At 30.2% G+C, this 18,837-nt stretch overlaps 1 protein-coding gene across 5 annotated transcripts in view; it reads right to left on the bottom strand.

The window, feature by feature from the left end:
• The window catches only part of LOC143232587 (uncharacterized), a 69,396-nt gene that overhangs the window by 36,088 nt on the left and 14,471 nt on the right, over positions 1-18,837 (bottom strand). For 4 of the 5 annotated variants that reach the window (XM_076468193.1, XM_076468192.1, XM_076468195.1 and 1 more), the window contains 2 exons: positions 3,700-3,804; positions 1,852-1,976 (listed from right to left, as the gene is read on the bottom strand). In XM_076468193.1, coding sequence (XP_076324308.1) covers positions 1,852-1,976; positions 3,700-3,804 — 230 coding nt within the window. Of the gene's footprint in view, positions 1-1,851; positions 1,977-3,699; positions 3,805-8,978; positions 9,001-18,837 lie in introns of those variants that run through there. The other variant, XM_076468196.1, reaches the window with a different exon arrangement.

An 18,837-nucleotide genomic window follows, 5' to 3' on the forward strand; every position in this document is an offset into this window, starting at 1 on the left:
TAGTTGTTCTAAGGACATACACACATATGCACAAAAGAAACCAGTTTCCAACCATATTAGTTCAAGAGCTTAGAAATTATAGAGAAGTAACATTTGCCTGAAAGTAAGGTAATCACCCCAATTTTCAACCAATCCTTTGTTCAAGAATGTTTGTCCTAGAAACAGGTGAGTAGGTCCAAGTAGAATCTTATTAGATATAATATCATAATTATAAGAATGGTATATAATAAACACTTGAAAAACAAATTATCCATTAATAAAGTTTCTGATCTTCTTATGGAAAGAATAACTCTTTTTTTTCACCTCACAGTCACAGAAAGGTAATATTTTTATCTTTGTTAGAAAAAAAAATTCAAACACACCCTTCACTTTCAGAAGAGTGGGTATAATATTACATAAATCAGATCATCCAATTAAAATAGTATTACAGTAGCAGTGCTATTTTTTCTTGCTTCACAGTCTCTTGGTCTTTATTTTTTATGATTTTGATCCTGAATTGATTTTGATTTTGAAATAAACTCTGCACAGCATGTTTTCAATAGATAACCAGAATTTATCATCTTTCTCTCATCAGTGGTATAGTCACGAATTTCACATAGGTGTAGGATTCCCTAGTTCTTTCACAAGGTTTTAAATAATTCTAATCCAGTAAATAGTTACATATAAGCAGTAAAAATTACTCTCCTGTAATAAATAATGTATTCTTTATTAGTTTCAGGTTTATCTGATCCATCCCAGTTTCTTATATACTAGTGAAGAAGGAAGAGACTTTACGCTGCATTTAGGAATAAGAGATGAATTTATGTAGGCATATTCCCTTAAAAGTTAGTAGTAACATTTAAGCTTTGCATGTGGTTTTCCCCAGATGTGCCAACCTCTTCTTCAAAAATAAAGGTTAGAGTTATGTTGAAGGAAGTAGCTTTATAGATGAAAAATATTTCATTTGGGGTTAAAATTTAAGTAATCAGAGCGATGCTACATCTTCATTTCTTTAACTTTTTGTTCTTCATTCCTACTAAACTATCACAAAGATTTTTGCTATTTGGAGTTGCAAAAGTTTCCATTCTAAGTTGTAATCCACTTTATGGTGGCCACCACAATCATCAGTTAAGTAACAATTTTATTTTTTTCAGATGAGAAAGTTTATTCTTCATTTAAGGATGGGGTAACAATTACTGTTATATGTTCTAAACAGCAACTGATTGTACAGAAGTGTATAATTTTAAAACTTGTAACCCATCACCAAATCCACGTTTGATATTTTTTGAACTAAATTTAAGTAGAAAGGTGCACCCAAAAGCTAAACACACTTGGAACAAGCATGTTACCACATTCCTAAGCAAACTGAAGAGAAAGAAAGATTAAAAATGTTAGAAATTCCCAATAACCTACTAAGTCTCTATGGAAAGAGTAATGTGTATGAATTCATATTTTATGACTTGATTTGACACAGAAATGTATCTGTTTTAAGGCTGTTGACCAGTCTTAGAGATTTTTAATTGTAATCATTAGAGTATTTTAATTATATTTACACAAGAACCTTGAATTTTAACAACCTAATAATGTACAATAATATTAATTTATTTAGAGCCAGTTATGATAAAGCAAGTCTGGAAGGATTTTATACCAAATGAACAAAAGAGCAATTCTGATCACACTATCACTTAAAGTACACAAACTAGCTACAATAAACATTTTCTCTTTACATTTTTTTCTTTTTAAATATTAGCTTATTATTTTCCTGTGTACATTGTGAATTAACATAAATAAATTATTCCAATAGCATATGAAGAGCATGATTAACATACTACTGAATTTTTCAAAATAGTATTTATATATTTAAAACCATACCTGGTATATTCTTCTTGCAGGCGAGCTGGGTCAGGAGTGTAAAACTTCACACGAAAGTACATTACAGGATTAACAAGTGACAATCCTAACTGTTGACACATAGGTTTACTATAGTCCAGCCAATACTAAAAACCAAAAAAATTAGATGTGTGAATATAAATAATCATACCAAGTTTGCAAGTTTCATTCTGTCAGACTGAGTTATTACAATGATAAGTTTAAAATGACAATAATTAAAACATTTTAAATATCAATGGTTCTCCAGTGTCCATTTCAACAGCTCATTCACATGGCTGCCATGTTTGGCAACTTGAAGAGTACATCTTTGTATAAAATAGCATGAATGCCTGTTTCCTTCTCCAACTGCTTGAGGTTTGTGATAGTTAAACACATACTTAGCAGACACAATTTATGTATGCTTGACTTGTGCTGCTTTTTCAAATAGAAAGATTTTTATTATTTTGTATAAATTCTCACCAGCTATAAAATGCCATACTTTGAATATCAAAGTTGCAGCATGACTTGTAGGTCTCTTTCTGGAAGACCCCAGATCCCCAAATATGTTGTTACATTCCAATAAGATTAAATACAAATGATATTCAATTTGGGTGTACAAATATTTATAACCATAAATGGCTGTTATATGCTCTTCCCAAAAGCAACCTTATTTAGTAGCAAACTAATCATGAAATTCCAAACAATGTAAAATTTTGTTCTGATATATTCCATACCATTATGATTTTATTTGGCTATGACTGTTACACTCTTGATGATTTACATATTTAAAATTGTTTAAATATAAAATACTCAGTTCTCTGTTATATACTAACATGATGAAGTTTATGTACAAACAAAAGTTACAATTACTAATTGTACACTGTAAGTAAACATGCTTTGACTTTAACATCACAGGAGAACAAGCTGAAGGTTAATGTGTTAACATTTCTTAGAAGTGATATTTAACTTTTTTAAAATGTTGAGTCTGAAAATTTCTTTTCATTTCATAAATTGATTCATGTAAAAATATATAACCTGTTGAGAATACTCCAAATACTGAAACTATAAATTCAGTGTACTCAAATCTGGTACAGGGTTAAACTTGATAGCCAACAGAATCTTAAATTCTACAATATACAGCCTCTGATAAATTTGCCTTTAGGTATATGAAAAAAAAAAACATAGATATTACCAAAATACTTAAGAATCTTCCTGAATATTCTTATTAAACGTATATTCCATGATAAAAATGGGTGAGACATTATACAGTTACAAGCATACAACAAATATGTTAAATTATGGCTTATAATTAAAATTTTGTTCTTAAACATTTAGAGTAATTTTTCTCAGCCTAAAAGTACTGTGATTACATTCAAAATCAATTGAAAATATCTTCCCTTGGAGATTTTCAACTACTGAATAATCATGTGACAAATATTTATTTAAAAAAATTTGGTATCAGATTTTTGACATTACAAAATGTTTTAATTCATCATTATTCAAACTCGTAAAAATTCTAATTTTGAATTTATTTTCAGATTTTACACTAATTTTATACTAGAATATAATCCATGAAATTTTCAAACTTAAGAAAAGGCATAAGTATAAATTCAAGAAAGTTAATATCTAGAAGTACACAAAATGTTCACCAAGGTATCATTTGTCATGGGACCTCAAATATTTGTGAACACAATTAAATAAATTATGGTAAACAATTAGTTACATTCTTGATATAACCCTTCCTACAAAATGGAATCAGGTACAACACACATTTTATAAATGTATATATAAATATCAGAATTTTTACTTTAGATTGTTTAAAACAATGACTTAAAATTAACATCCACATACCTTTGTATCACTAGAATCTGCATATTCCAAGCCAAAATAATCTACTTCCAACAGGTTGAGCATCTTACAAACTTCTTGAAACAAAAGATTTCCCATTGCCTTGTACTGTGAAACAAATTTGATGTGATTTAGAATTTTCTATGGTATTTACAACTGGTAATAAATTAAAGAATTGTCTTAAAATATATTTTTATTGTTGAGTGAAGAACTTAAGTTATTCTGTGTTTTGTAAATATATTTAGAAACCTCTATGAGGTAGATTAGTCAGTGTCATAACAAATACAAGATACAAGAAAAAATATAAATGAAGGGTGTTCAGATGAGTAAATATCATGAAAAAACTAATGGGTTATATGAGTAACTCTCATTACATCCTTTTATATGTGAAAATTCTAACATAATGCAAAGAAAATCTTACTTCACACAGTGTTTTGAAAGATAGATCTAAACCCTTAACCCTAATTATAAATTACATAAATTTTTAAAAATATGATAAGCATGGAAAAAACAGCATTGTAATAAATACTTAAATTTCATGTATTAATATTTTACCCAGTTAAAAGTAACGTTATAGTGTCATAAAATATCTCTAATGTATATAAAAATATATACTGAAACCTCAACAAATGAAATTAAAATATTAATGTTTTTTCCCTTAAACCTCATAGTTAATCCAATATATTAAAATTTTCTGACTTCAAGTTGTATGGAAAAACATTACCTTGTGAAATATTATTTTTAATAAAACAATCAAATTATAATAATATGCAATAAGCAAACACCAGCTCTTAGTCTTTAAAAGAATATATGAAAATTTTTAACTGTGATAAAAAATATGAATATCAAAAACCTCACTATAATCCATCCCAGTTAGTTTTATAATTTTATATAGTGATATTCCTGAACAACCATTTTTGATACATGGTTTAATCAGGAAATGATATATTCTTATCAAAGCACTCTCTAGAACTAAAAAGAATGAAAAGTACTTCAAAGTTCATTATTTTTAGTTATGTTAATATTAAAATTTGTGATGAAGTCCAGAAAAATTAACCTAAGCAAGCATTACTTTGTTAGTTATGGGGTCCACAATTGCATACAAATCATACAAACATCAACCAATATGGTATCTAATCCAACTGTGAAATCACCAATTTTATCTGTATTTTACAAGGAAATTAATAACATTCTTCAACCTTATGGAGAGACCAGTTCTTTTCAGGGAGTCTAACAACAGGCAAAAGCACAAAATTTCACATTAAATGGATAATTTATGGTGTGAAAACAAATTAGTAATATTAGGATTAATTAACAATTTTGATGTTTGTTCTTAAATTTACTTTAAAATTGTGTTATGAAGAAGACTTACGGAGATAAAATAACCCTCTTGACATATAATAAGACAATTTCACATTTTAAGGTATACTATGATACACTATAAAAGAGCAATATTATACAATCTGAAGAAAACTAAATTTGATCAAATATTTCTAAGTCCAATGACTTTCAACTCATGTTACTCATAGGAAGATGAGCGTAATGCAGCATTTAAGGTTTTAAAGCTAGATGAGATGTAGTTCAGTATTTTATATGTTTTGTATTACCTGTAGTCCATGTGGTAAACAATATATGTGTATGAATAACTTAAAAGGACTTTTGAAAATTCACAATGTTTTATAAAGTATGTCAAAAATTGTCTTGGAAAAGTCATTCATATTGGTTTCAAATTTCAAACACCATACATCACGTATGCTAATATAATCCTCATATTATCACATTGTATAATCAGAAAAAGAGGTTATTATGAACAATTACATAGTAAGTCCCCAGCTCAAAAACTACAACATGATGTCCAAACATTTGAGATTATGATATATTGCATTTTCTATGGGAACAAATGCCTGTCACAACATCTACAACAGCCTGGAAGGTGCTAGTCAGATCTCTAGTATCAAATCATTAACAGACATTGACATTTTAGAGAAAGTATACTCAAGAAACGCAAGATAAGATATGACATCCTTGAGAAGAATGTAGGGATTTGGATTATGGGAGTAGTAGTATATGTCCATGCTTAATGTTGTAAGAATTATTACATACAATTTTAAAAATAGAAAAACATTCAAGCAGCACAAGAAGATGGATGAGAAACGTAGCAGAAATAACAAAGAAACTTCTGACAATATCAAGCATAATAGTCACTAACACAGTTGAAAATGAACTATGAATTGTCCATGATTTACTTGCAAAACTTGAATTTTGAAATAAATGCAAGGATACAAGTTTTATATTTCATACAGATTATTATAAAACTGCCCAGCCACTTTATCATTAATTTGTAATAATGTAGATTTCATGATATGCTACTACTATTTGTATTTTGGTGCAGAACCATTTAATCTCAGTGTTACAAAAGTTGATAATAAAGAAGAACCTACAGAAGATAAGATAGTTCAGCAAATTGACTCTGTGGCTAAGGTCTTAAGAATATGATCTGAATACTTTCAACATTACTATATTTAATATTAAAAAAAGAAGATTCCTTTTGCCTAAAATATATATTCTATTCAGTCTCACAACACAGAAAACAGACCCAAAGACAGATAACTATTTTTTTTTCTAAAATGATTATTGAATTGCTGTATAAGTATGGATATAATTTAGCAACATATGACAGTTTACATTCTACAACTCTAATCTCCTCTGACCAAGTACACTGAAGAGCACAGACTTCATAGATCAAGGACTGAAAAATGATTATCCCACAGGTACCAGGTCTGATAACGATTGAAGCAATCTATATAAGGGGAAAATGAACCTTTTCTATATTCATAGTGGCCATATTAGATTTAAGCAAATATATATATATATATATATATATTATGCACACTGCTAGCCAAAATCTTAAAGCCAATGAACATAAAGAAAAAATATGCATTTTGCATTGTTAGACTCAACCACTTATTTGAGTAGAGCTTTGAAAGATGAAAATAAGAAAAGGGAATATAAAAATAAAAACTTTTTAGCATTTAATAGAGAAAATGTGAACATTATGAAATTAGCCTAAATATTAAATGGTCAGAAGTTTAAGACCATACCAAAAAGAAGTCCTAAACAGGGTAGAAAATGCCCAACAAGAGGTCTCAGTAGTGAGTTATACAGCCGTCATTGCAAATAATTGTAACATTCGCTTTGGCATGGTCGATATAAGCATTTGCAAAAGGCTGGCTGGAATGTTATTCCAAGTGGTGAAGATGGCTTCACTTTTGCTGTGAAAAAGTCCTTTGTCCTGTGGGCATTGTGGATTGCAGCATTGTCCTGCTGAAAAATCCAGTCATTTCCACACAAGCAAGGGCCTTCAGTCAATAACAATGATATCTTCAACGTACCAATGTAGCCAGCTGCTGTTTGATGCCCCTGTATAACCTGAATCTCCATTGTTCCATGGAAGGAGAAAGCACCGCAGATCATGATGGAACCTCCTCCACTGTGTCGTGCAGAAAATATCTCTGGTAGAATATCCTTATCATGCCAATAATGTTGAAAGCCATCTGGACCATTCAGGTTAAATTCTTTTTCATCAAAGAACAAAACCTTCGTCCACTTTTCTAAGTCCCAGGTTTAGTGTTTCTCAACAAAGTTTAACTGAGCTGTTTCATGGTATGGAAGGAAGCGTGGCCTTTGAAAATGTTTATGGTGTTTAAAGCCTTTCTCTCTTAGATACCGTCTTATTGTTCTTAAGCTGCATTCTGTGTCTATAAGGGCCTTAATCTGGTTCAATGATCGGCTGGTGTCTTGCCGGACAACCTGTCGAATCCTTTTGCTCAATGCCGGCAAAATTTTTTGGGCTGACCACTTGAAATTCTCGTTCTGTATCCCTCAGGGTCTTTTAAAAAATTTGCAACAGCAGTTATACTATGCTCAATCTCACCAGCAATGGCACATTGAGAGAGACCTTGCTTTTGCAGCTCGACAATTCTGCCAATGTTAAACTCTGTCAACTTTTTAGCCTTTGCCATGTTTTTTACCCAATGTAACACAGGAAATGTCAGTGGAAGATGCTGACAATGCTAATGCTCGAACACAAATGACTAAATTTCGTTATGTGTTTACCTATTAACACTTCATTTCAGTATCGTCTTAAACTTTTGACCAGCTTATATTTAGGCTAATTTCATAGTGTTCACATTTTCCCTATTAGATGCTAAAAAAGTTTTTTATTTTTATTTTCCCATTTCTTATTTTCATTTTTTGAAGCTCTACTCAAATACGTGGTTGAGTTTAACAACACAAAATGCATATTTTTTCTTTATATTCATTGGTCTTAAGATTTTGGCCAACAGTGTATATACATATTGCCAAAAAGCATATACTTCTAGGGTGTCACTCACCAGATTCTTTTGAGGATCATTAACAGTCATATATACAGACAAAAAAGATATATATATATATATATATATATACCTTATAACAAAGATCCCTCCCATGGAATCTTATGTAAGTGACTCACAATAAATGTTTAAAGAACACCAAAAATTATGGTTAAAAAATTATTGCTATTATCCTACAAACATATCCAACAATTAAATCTACTAAACTTCACTTAATTCATTATAATCACTAAAAACACTAGTTCTATAACAGCATTAACTAATTAATACAAAAAAAACAACTTCATTAGCTAATAATTAAATGATAAAATATTCATCCTTGGACAGTTCTTAACTCTTTCACTACTGTTGGGTTATATATTTTGAAGTGGATGTTTGTGCAGGACTGATGGATCAATCCAAATATCACAAAAATATTTTGAACATGTCAGACATTCTGGCTACTTTCATAATAGAATGTATACTAAACATTTCTCTATGAATTATTAACATCTATAACTGAACAATAATACTTGTTGGAACATATATGTCAAGTATAGTTTTACATTTTAAGAATGATAAAAAAAACATACTGAAAGGGTTCAGGTTCAAGCCCTTTTTACCTGAAATAACAATTACAATAATTAAAAATGGTAAAAAATCTCTTAAACTATATGAGGAGGTACAGGTAATGAATATTAACTCGTGATACATGTTGATTACTGAAAAACTGTATAATAAATTCCCATACAGGTTACCTATAGTATGTGATTTACTTGTCGTTATATTCTACTCTTCATACAGAAAATATATATACATATATTGAATGGTTTGAAATTGTGTCAGGACAAAAAAAACAACTAAAAACAAACTTCAGCATGGGAAATAACATTCAAATAAAGTTCTCACTCCATCTTTTTAATTCCAATGTGTAGACACGCCCTCTGCAACACGCATGTCAAATATGATCTTTCATGTTATTACTGGATTAATACCAACAATTTCGCTTCCACAGACAATATACAATACGAATTTTACCATTTCTACAGTACACCAACACACCGGTAACGGCAATAACTCCCAAAAATTAATGTCATTTTAAACTTAAAAAGTACGCTTTCTAACACTACAAATGTATATACTGGTGTATATCTATTAGGTTGAGGAATAATTCGTGAGCGTTTTCAAATAATTTCATTCAAGCATTACATGCAAGACTATACAATACTTCAATGCATGAACACATTACACCCAAAACATTTATTATGATACTTTATTTCATGTAATACCTAGGTATATAGTATGCATTGTTGTAAACGAAATTGCAAGAAATTAAATGCGAAAAGCAGATGGTGTCGAAAACGCTCGATTTTGTCCACTTGACATTCCATTTAATGAGCTGAAAATAAAAGCAAAAATTAAAGACATATGAAAATCAAACACACCATCTATTAAAGCAAAAATTATCTACCAAATGACATGAAATATTTTGCGAAAGCGTTTCATTTATGAATATATTTTTTAACTTGAAAAAACGCTCACGAATTATTCCTCAACCCAATAGTAAATTGTATTATCATAAAAATCGTTATAAACTGCGTAATTTAAAACAAAGCAAAGATTTTGTTAGTGTGTACGTACATGCAACAGACGTGGTATAACTTTAATAACAACCAGTTTAGCCAGTCTGTTGCACATACGTACGTACACACTCCATAAATATTAAATTTTAAGACTGGCATAATAAAAAGAAAAGTGGGCCAAGAGAAGTTACAAAAACTCTCAGTAGAGTTTACTCTGCATAACGTTTTCTCCGGAACAACGTGCGATTATAACACCGGAAGTTCTGGACTTCCTGTCACTAACTGATAAGAAAAAAAACATATCCTCGTGATAAATGTACAAGAAACATAAAGCATTTAACTTTAAATAGGTTTATATTGTTTTACTGGAGCTTGGTGCAGAGGATGTTAGACAGATCCAAAGTAATACTCAACAGCGATTTCTCTTTAGAAAAATAAAAATCACAAATAATCCTTACATCCGTAATATTTAGTTTTTTTTCTATCATTAGTTTAAAAAAAAAATAAAAAGACATAACGACTTCGGTTTTGAGCTTCCCGTTAAACAGGAAATTTAGAAACAAGGAACGAAAATCTTAACTGGTTAGTCATAATCCATACGTGACTTATGTGTATAAATATATATTTACGTCTTCCAACTGATATTTTCTGTACGCACAACCTATAAAAGTGAATTTATAGGTTCAGTACAACCATAACGAAATTTGTTATCACAATAAAACACTGTCTGTAATCTGTTGTTATCTTAGTCATCTATGCAAATATAAAAATAAAACGTACAATTCCATTAATAAGTCTACTAAAACTAATATAACTAAAATATTTGGACGCACTTATGAACTAACAAAATTATACAAAAATACGAGATGTTTAAGAAATAGGGAAATTAGCTGTGAGGCATTTAAAACATACCATATAATGTAGTTACTGCATGTATTTATTATTTTAGTGTTTTTCTTTGTCAAAGTCCCCTAGCAGTGACAGCTGATATTTTCAAACCATTGAAAATCACACGAGTAAGGCTAAAATCTATACGTGCACATCTGCAATAAAACTTAATGAGGGCACTACTTATTATCAAACAATTCATTGAATGGAACTGAATAAAATATCAATATTCACAGTAATTGAACACACAATATACTTTTAAGGTGTATATTACTAGAAGTTGTAGTGCCACAGTCTGTGCCTTAACAACAACGTAACGCATGACAAACATTTTAAAGCCCAGACACTTGCTCTTGAGCAGGAGAGGTTGCATAGTGCCTGATGCCAGATCCTGCGGGAGAGTGACTGTGATGATGAGTTTTCTGAGACAGCTATATTAGTGGACACGATGGTGAACAACAGCCAGTGTTCTCCAACACACTGAGAGTTTGTATAATTATAAAAGGATTTTTCTTACGTTAAAATATTTTTATTGAAAGCTTTTGGCCCTCTTATCAGAGCCTTCATCAAGCAACAAATACACTGGATGTAAAAATTCTTTAAACTGTGGAACACTGCTTTAAAATATGTATCTAAGCAATAGTTGTAACAATAACTGATATCTGTATCAAAGTTATTAAACATATAAAATAAAAATCTATTGTTTTGACATAATAAACATAAGGAAAACAATAACGTCAATATACAGATAAATAAAAATAATAAATAAATAAAATACAGGTTAAAATACATTTTAACCTTCAAATAACCTTTAATTTTACAATGAAACCATGACAAATAACAGGTCTTTTATTAGTGGTGTCTATGCAATACTGAACAGTTGTTGCCATTGTTTTAATTAATATCCACTGGTGGCCCAGTGTTTTGTACTTAGAAGGCAAGAGCTTCCTTGATTTTTCTATGTTTGGTGTTTTCTTCTCTGTCTGTTATTTTGGCATTTTTTAGGTCGATAATATGGTCATTTTGCTGAATGTGAAAAGTTATAGTTCTTAATACCTCTCTGTTGTTCTTAGAACCTTATCTGTAACGGGCATTATGTTTCCTCAATACCTTGTTTATTGCACTCACACCTAGTGATGTAAACTACGTTCTTTTGTGAGAAAACTATGAAGTTGGGAATTTACTTCCATAACACTGTTGCATAATGTAGAAGTACTTAAGAAAACTATAGTGATATTAATTTTATTCATTTTCCTCCTTAAGACTGGTATTTTAGGAAGAAATGGCTTTTTCTTTTCATTGTGATTTCCAGGTTGTGGTTCATTAAATATTTGAAACAGATGAAACATATAAAACATGCTGAATCATTTTACTTGGATAATCAAGTTCCTTAAAATCTTGTCAAGATATTTAAAATCTTCATCTGGGTAAAACAAGGGGAATATACTTCTAGCTCTAGATTTTAGTGTTTGGATAATCCCAGTTTTGACAACTATTGTATGACACGAGCGAAAACCAAGATTTGTTTGAGTCTTTTTATGATAAACGGCAATGATCAAATTCTCCAAATTCATGTTAATGTGAAACAGAACATCAAGGAATGGAAGAATGTTATCAAGTTTACGTTCTATGGAAAATTGTATGCTGTCAAATTGGTTGTTCAGATGAGCATGAAAGATTTTAAGTTCTTCCTTTCCATTGGTCCATAAAAAAAAAAAGGTATCATCATCATATCTTACCCTAATATGAGATTGATAAAGATATCATGTTAAAATGGTGTGTTAAAAATGCTGCATCAATATTTCTGCTATTATAGATGATAAAGGTGGACCCATTGGAGTACCATCTAACATAGTGTAAAATCAGCCATTCCAGTGGAAGTAATTTGCACAAGACAGATGTTTGGGATACTGATGGATGTTCTTGTTGGAAGCAAGGTGTCATCACTTAATTATTTGTGTATTATTTTTACAGTATCTTTATTAATTCACTTACATTATGACTCTTACACAACAATATTAAGAGTTTGGTTATAAATGACAATTTATGGTGTAAACTGGAATTAAAAAGCTTTTATATAAATATTTTTTGCATTTTCTAAAGTGTTGGGGTTCAACAACTGTTTCAGGTGACAGAAAGCTGCTACAACCCTGCTACTCATTCCCTATAATGCCAATATATTTCAAATCATTATATGAACTTTAGAATCCCATTCATTTATTCACTTAGCCTAACATTACAAGAAAATGGACATTTATCAGAAATAATAAATGTAATGACTAATCTTTCAAGGAAATAAAAAAGGAAACCTACTTTAAAACATGCATTTTTACCTGTGTTACTACAGTATTAGAATACCACTTTTATCCTGTTACTTGGATTAGACAACTTATATTCTTCAACAAAACTGGATAATGCACACTGCTTATAATTAAAACAACCAAATTTCATGCAGTTGCAGCTTCTCAGGTTAAACTAATTTCTACAGTGTATGGTAGGTCTACTTTACAATGAGAGGGCTGGTAAGATAAATTACATTGTAAATCCAAATTTAACTACTGAGTGAGTTCAAGCTAAGAAGAAGAAAAAAGAATGAATATGACCTGTATTACAAAATAAAAAAGTCCTTAATCATTCAACAGACAAACACATAGCATATGTGCTTGTAATTGAACACTGGAAGGTTACCTTCTATTTGGAATAATTTAACTGGCTTTTAGTGTCAAGATATTCTTCTGTCAAAAAATTACTTGAGATCTTGTAGAGAATGTTTAAATATAACAGTTCTTAATTCACCCACAATAACTAGCACTATCCACATAATTATTCATTCTCATTCCACAAAAGGAGAAGCCTCCAGACCTAATTAGTCTTGCTTGTGAAGAGAAATACTATCAATTACCTTCTTGCATAACATGAAGTGTTACAGTAATATTGAGAATAAAGTGGTTGTTAAATTTTGTTTTTTTATCCAAAGATTGGCATATCTAACACAGCTCTTTTACATTTGAACACTTTTTATATATGTTTTCATTTTTACAATAATTATGTTTTGTAGCTCTCATTTTTTCAGTCATTTAAAATATTACTAAAAATTTGTTTGTTAGTCATTAAAGTGTTAACATAACATTTTGGTAGAACATGGGACCTAATGGTCCATCTTGGCTGTTCCATACTAAACTAATTTTACTTGAAGAAAAAAAACCCCATAAAACTAGTCTTTATCATGCATATATATATATCAAGCTTTTTCTTAAAATTATTTAATTTACTGCCTCAACAATAGCTGAAAGCAGCTATTTCCAAAAGCCAAACACCTTGTTAGAAAATTAAAACTGTCTTAGCTAAAGATGAATGACTCTCACTCTGTGAAAATTTATCCCTGTGTCCCATATATCCTCACTGTTAAATATGAAAAAAATTATGCACCAACATTATCAATTCCATTTGCAATCTTAGACACTTTAATCAAACTATTTTTTTCAAGAGAAAATAATTTGAGAGATTTCAGCCTTTCCTGATATGATAGCTTCTCCATTCCAGACATGATGCCAGTACCCTTCTCTGAACCCTTTCCAACAAATCAAAGTATTTCCTAAGGTAAAGAGTTTAAGACTGAACACAATATTCTAAACATGACCTCACCAGTGATCTATAGAATGAAATAATAACTTCTTTAGATTTGTATTCAATATTTCTTTAAATACAACCTAAAATCGTATTTGCCCTACCACAAGCAACAGCACACTGCTTGGATGGATTTAGAGATTGGTTGACTATTACACCAAGATAAGTTTTATTCCTAACATTGTTAAGATTATTCCCATCCAAATTATGCTTATAATTCAAGTTGATAACTCATATGCATTATCTTGAACTTAGTTATAACAAAACCCCATCTGTCTTATATTTGATCAACTGACTAAATTATCTAAATTCTTTTGTAAATCAGCAGCATCGTCTTTATAGCTAACAACACAAAATACCTTAATATAATTTGCAAATTTTAAAAAGTTATTGACTATTCCTTCATCTACGTCATTGATGTAAATCAAAAAGAGCAAAAGTCCTAAGACTGAGCCCTGATGTACACACTTGTGACAATAATCGAGTTTGACTGAACTCCATTTGTAAGAAACCTCTGCTTTCTTCCATCTAGCCACTCTTCTTTTCAATTTCCTAACTTATCTCCCACAACTTGTCAAATGCTTTCTGAAAATCCAAATACAGCAAATCTACACCCTTACCCTCACCTACAGTAATCTTTTCCCTTAGTGAAACCATGCTGACTATCAAGTAAAATTCTAAACATTGTTAAATAATACTATGTAACAAAATGTTTACTTTTCTTGTTCCTGGACAGAAAGTATTATTTCTCAATTGCTTATGCCTAAAGTAAGTGTAAAAGACCTATTTTTCTTTTCAAACTTTGCTTTTGTGACCTGGGAGCATATAATGAAAACATGATGGGAAACAATATTTAGGGGCAGACACGTGAAAGTAATTTACATTACAGTAGCAAATCTCAAAAAACTACTCACTTCTAAACATTTTTGTTCATTTTTTGTATAACTTTAGCATAAATACATGTAAATCTTGATTCATATATTGTTTTATTCACACCTTATGTAAATAAAAATGTGCAAATTTGCCTGTTTTTACATACAAAATAGGTTAATTTCTAAATTTCATTATCATGGTCACAAAAGCAAAGTTTAAAGGGAATATTGGCCATTTTCTGCACTTTTACAACATAAACAATTAAGAAATAACACATACTATCCAGGAACAAAATTTGTGTTACACAGTGTAATTTGCAAAGCATTTTTCAACATACTTTCCAAAACTTTTCTTAAGATTGAAAGGTCTATAATTATTGGGACAATTTTTATCACCTCCCTTGAAATGAGTTACATTAGCCTACTTCCAATCCTCTAGTACCTGCCCATTGTTTAAGGATTGACAAAAAATAGTAGTAAATGACTCGCATATCCAATCCTTAACCTCTGTAAAAACTCTTAGGGAAATATTATCTGTTTCAGGAGTCTTTTATTTTTAAAGCTCTCAAACCTAATGCAGTCACTTTGTTTGATCTCATTTACATTTATCAACAGTACAATCTGTGAAATACAGCTTAAACCTTCATTAGTAAAAACTAAAGAAAAATCAAAATTCAATAATCCAACCACCTCATAATTTTCAGATATTAGCTTTTCTTTAACATTCCTCAAGAATCCTAACCCCATTCTAACAGTTTGTTTACCCTTAATGTATTTAATGACTTAGTAATAATTTAATTAACATTCAAGTGAGCACCATTATTGCAAATTTTAACACAGCAAAAATTTCACTTCTTTGAAACCGAAATTCTCTGAATTGTAAGAAAATAATTTTAAAATAACACCGACAAACTTTAACAGTCAAGAGCAACACTGAATTTTCTAGTGGGGTTTAACTTGAAAATACAATAACATTGCAAAGGAAAAAACAATAATAATCCCATATTAGAAAATAAAAAATCTATTAAAATAAGATAAGAATCTCCATTGAAAGTTTATAAAACAAACCAGTCACATGACATACTTCTTGACAGTTAATACAGCATTCATTGTGTATAATGATTCAATTAACAAATAAAAAAAACATGATGACTACAATAAAATGGATTGAAACTGTACAAAAAACACAAGAGTAGAAGATGATTTTTCAATCTTTTAACAAATCATTCCACTAACCAGAAAGTTTTTAAGTTTTTCAATGATATGCTTTTGTAATTGAATGAATAAAGATTTGATAAAAAACAAACAATGAAGCAAGTTGATCCCCACCTGCTTCAAGACCATTTTACTGTTGAGCTTAACTAAAAAGATGGAAATATTTTCATAACCAAAACAAATGTGAGGTAATAAGATGAGTTAATAAGAATCTAGTTTCTTCAAACAGAACTAGAGTATAAGAATTTACAAAACATATTGTGGTGTCTTTCAGATAACTAACAAAGCAAAGAAGTCAAGATTGCTGACAATGGATGTTCTTGGATTTGAGGCTTGGGTGTATATTTACTTACAAGTTACAATGAAGAGTTCATGAAGAATAAGACCAGACAACAATTTACACAAAGAACACATATTTACAACCACTTCCAAAATTTATGCTAAAAATAAGCAGTACACAACAATACAGTTGGGCAAGTGATTGATAGGAAAGTGCATGTGTAGAACTGATAAGAAGAAAATGAAAACTTCATGAAACAAGACCCCATCATTTGAGTGTGTTCCTCCTTAAAACTTTAAATAGACTGTTGATGAGGAATAAAAGACCCCAATTTAAGTTAAATTCAAAGTGAAAACTAATCTACTCAAATTGTGTTAACTACAAATTATGTTTAATTACTTTAATGGAAAAACTAACACAAACTTTGAAGCCTTCCTAAATATAAACTATTCACTTCATGAATTGAATGTCAACACAATATAATATATACTTACTTCAGTTACTCTGCAAGAAGTATGTTAAAATTAAAATTAAACAAAGTTCAGTAACACCAAACTTTTAAATCTACTAAGGTTAAGGAGCTCTAAAGGCTTTATGTGTTTCTGTGTTTTCTTAAATTTTGCACAAAGCTACATGAGGGTTAGCTGCACTAGTCATCCCTAATTTAACAGTGTAAGACTAGAGGATAGGCAGTCAAACAATATTACTCACTGCCAACTCTTGGGCTACTCTTTTACCAATTAATAGTAGGATTGGTTGTCACACTATAACACCCCCATGGCCAAAAGAATGAGCATGTTTGGTATAATGTGGATTCAAATCCATGACCCTCAGATTACAAGTCAAGCACCCTAACCCACCTGGTCATGCCAGGTCAGCACTCTAAGTGCATCCAGTCTAAAGTGACTTAAGAAAGTGAATGGGAAAATGGAAGAAAATGACAGATTTCTGTTAAATACTTATGTAAGTCAAAGACACAACTCCATACACAACATATATTACCTCTAAAACCTTATTTTTAACTAAACTGATAGTGAACATATAGCACATCCATTTACTACAACAGTATAAAACTGATACAGAGAAGTGTCTCCTTTCTTTTTCCTTTTAAGTCCTTTCCCTTATATGTTTAATTGTCAATATAGCTACCATGCGTGAAGCAAAGTTGACAAACGAAGAATTATGGCTATGGCTAAAAACAAATATCTGAAGTAAGACTTACAAATTAAAGTCCATTTACTTAAGAATGCATAGGAAAACTTACATATATGATTAGAAAACAAATATATCTAAGAGTGGAAAACCAACCCTTAGTAAGTTATAACAATAGCACTGAAACTGTTTTATCTCTTAAATCTAACTATTTAGGGCAAAAAAATTGCATCTATGTGCCTACCTATCTTATCTATTTGTGTACAATTGTCTCAATGTAACTACAACAGAGAGATTAAGTAACATCAAGCAGATAATTTTTTTATATCTGCTGTCAAAAGTCAAGTTTCAAAGGTAAACTACCCTGTTAGAAAAATAAAACTTTTGTAGCTGAAAATTACTTCTACCATGCCAAAGTTTATAATTATATCCCCTAATCCCATCATTCTCATCATTAAAAAATCAAACAAAAAACAATGTATCTCCATAACTAATTTTTTTAATAACCTTAAACACCTTTCTTTTGACAGAGAAAACAATTTTAAAGATCCTAGCCTGTTCTCATATGACAAACTTTCTATCCCAGTAGGATTTCTCTACTAAACACTTTCCAGCAATTTAATGTCCTTCCTAAAGAAAGGTGACCGAGAATGAGCATGATACTCCATGTGTGGCCTATTAGTAATTCACACACTACAATTATAACATCTTTAGATTTGTATTCAATATTTCTCTGGATATAATCTACAATCTTATTTGCTATTTCCACTAGAAACAGCAAAATGCTTCAATAGTTTAAAAGACTGGTCAACAACACCAAGAACCTTTTCTTTCATACTACTGTTAAGGTTATTCCTATCCAAATTATACTCACAATTCAAATTATGATACCCTATATACATTACATTGCAGTTATTATAATTAGAAGCAATCTGGCATTTATTAACCTAATTCATCAAATAATCCCAATCTTTCTTCATAAAGCAGCAGCAGTACCATCTTCATAGTTAGAAACATTTAATATCTTAATATCATCAATGTATTTAAGTGATTTATTGACCATTCCTTCATTTAAATCATTAATGTAAATAGAAAAAAAACACAAAGATCCCAGCATTAATCCCAAAGTACCCAACTTATGACATTAATTC

The sequence above is a fragment of the Tachypleus tridentatus genome, chromosome 11 (assembly GCF_004210375.1).
Source record: "Tachypleus tridentatus isolate NWPU-2018 chromosome 11, ASM421037v1, whole genome shotgun sequence".
NCBI classification, from domain to species: Eukaryota; Metazoa; Arthropoda; class Merostomata; order Xiphosura; family Limulidae; genus Tachypleus; species Tachypleus tridentatus.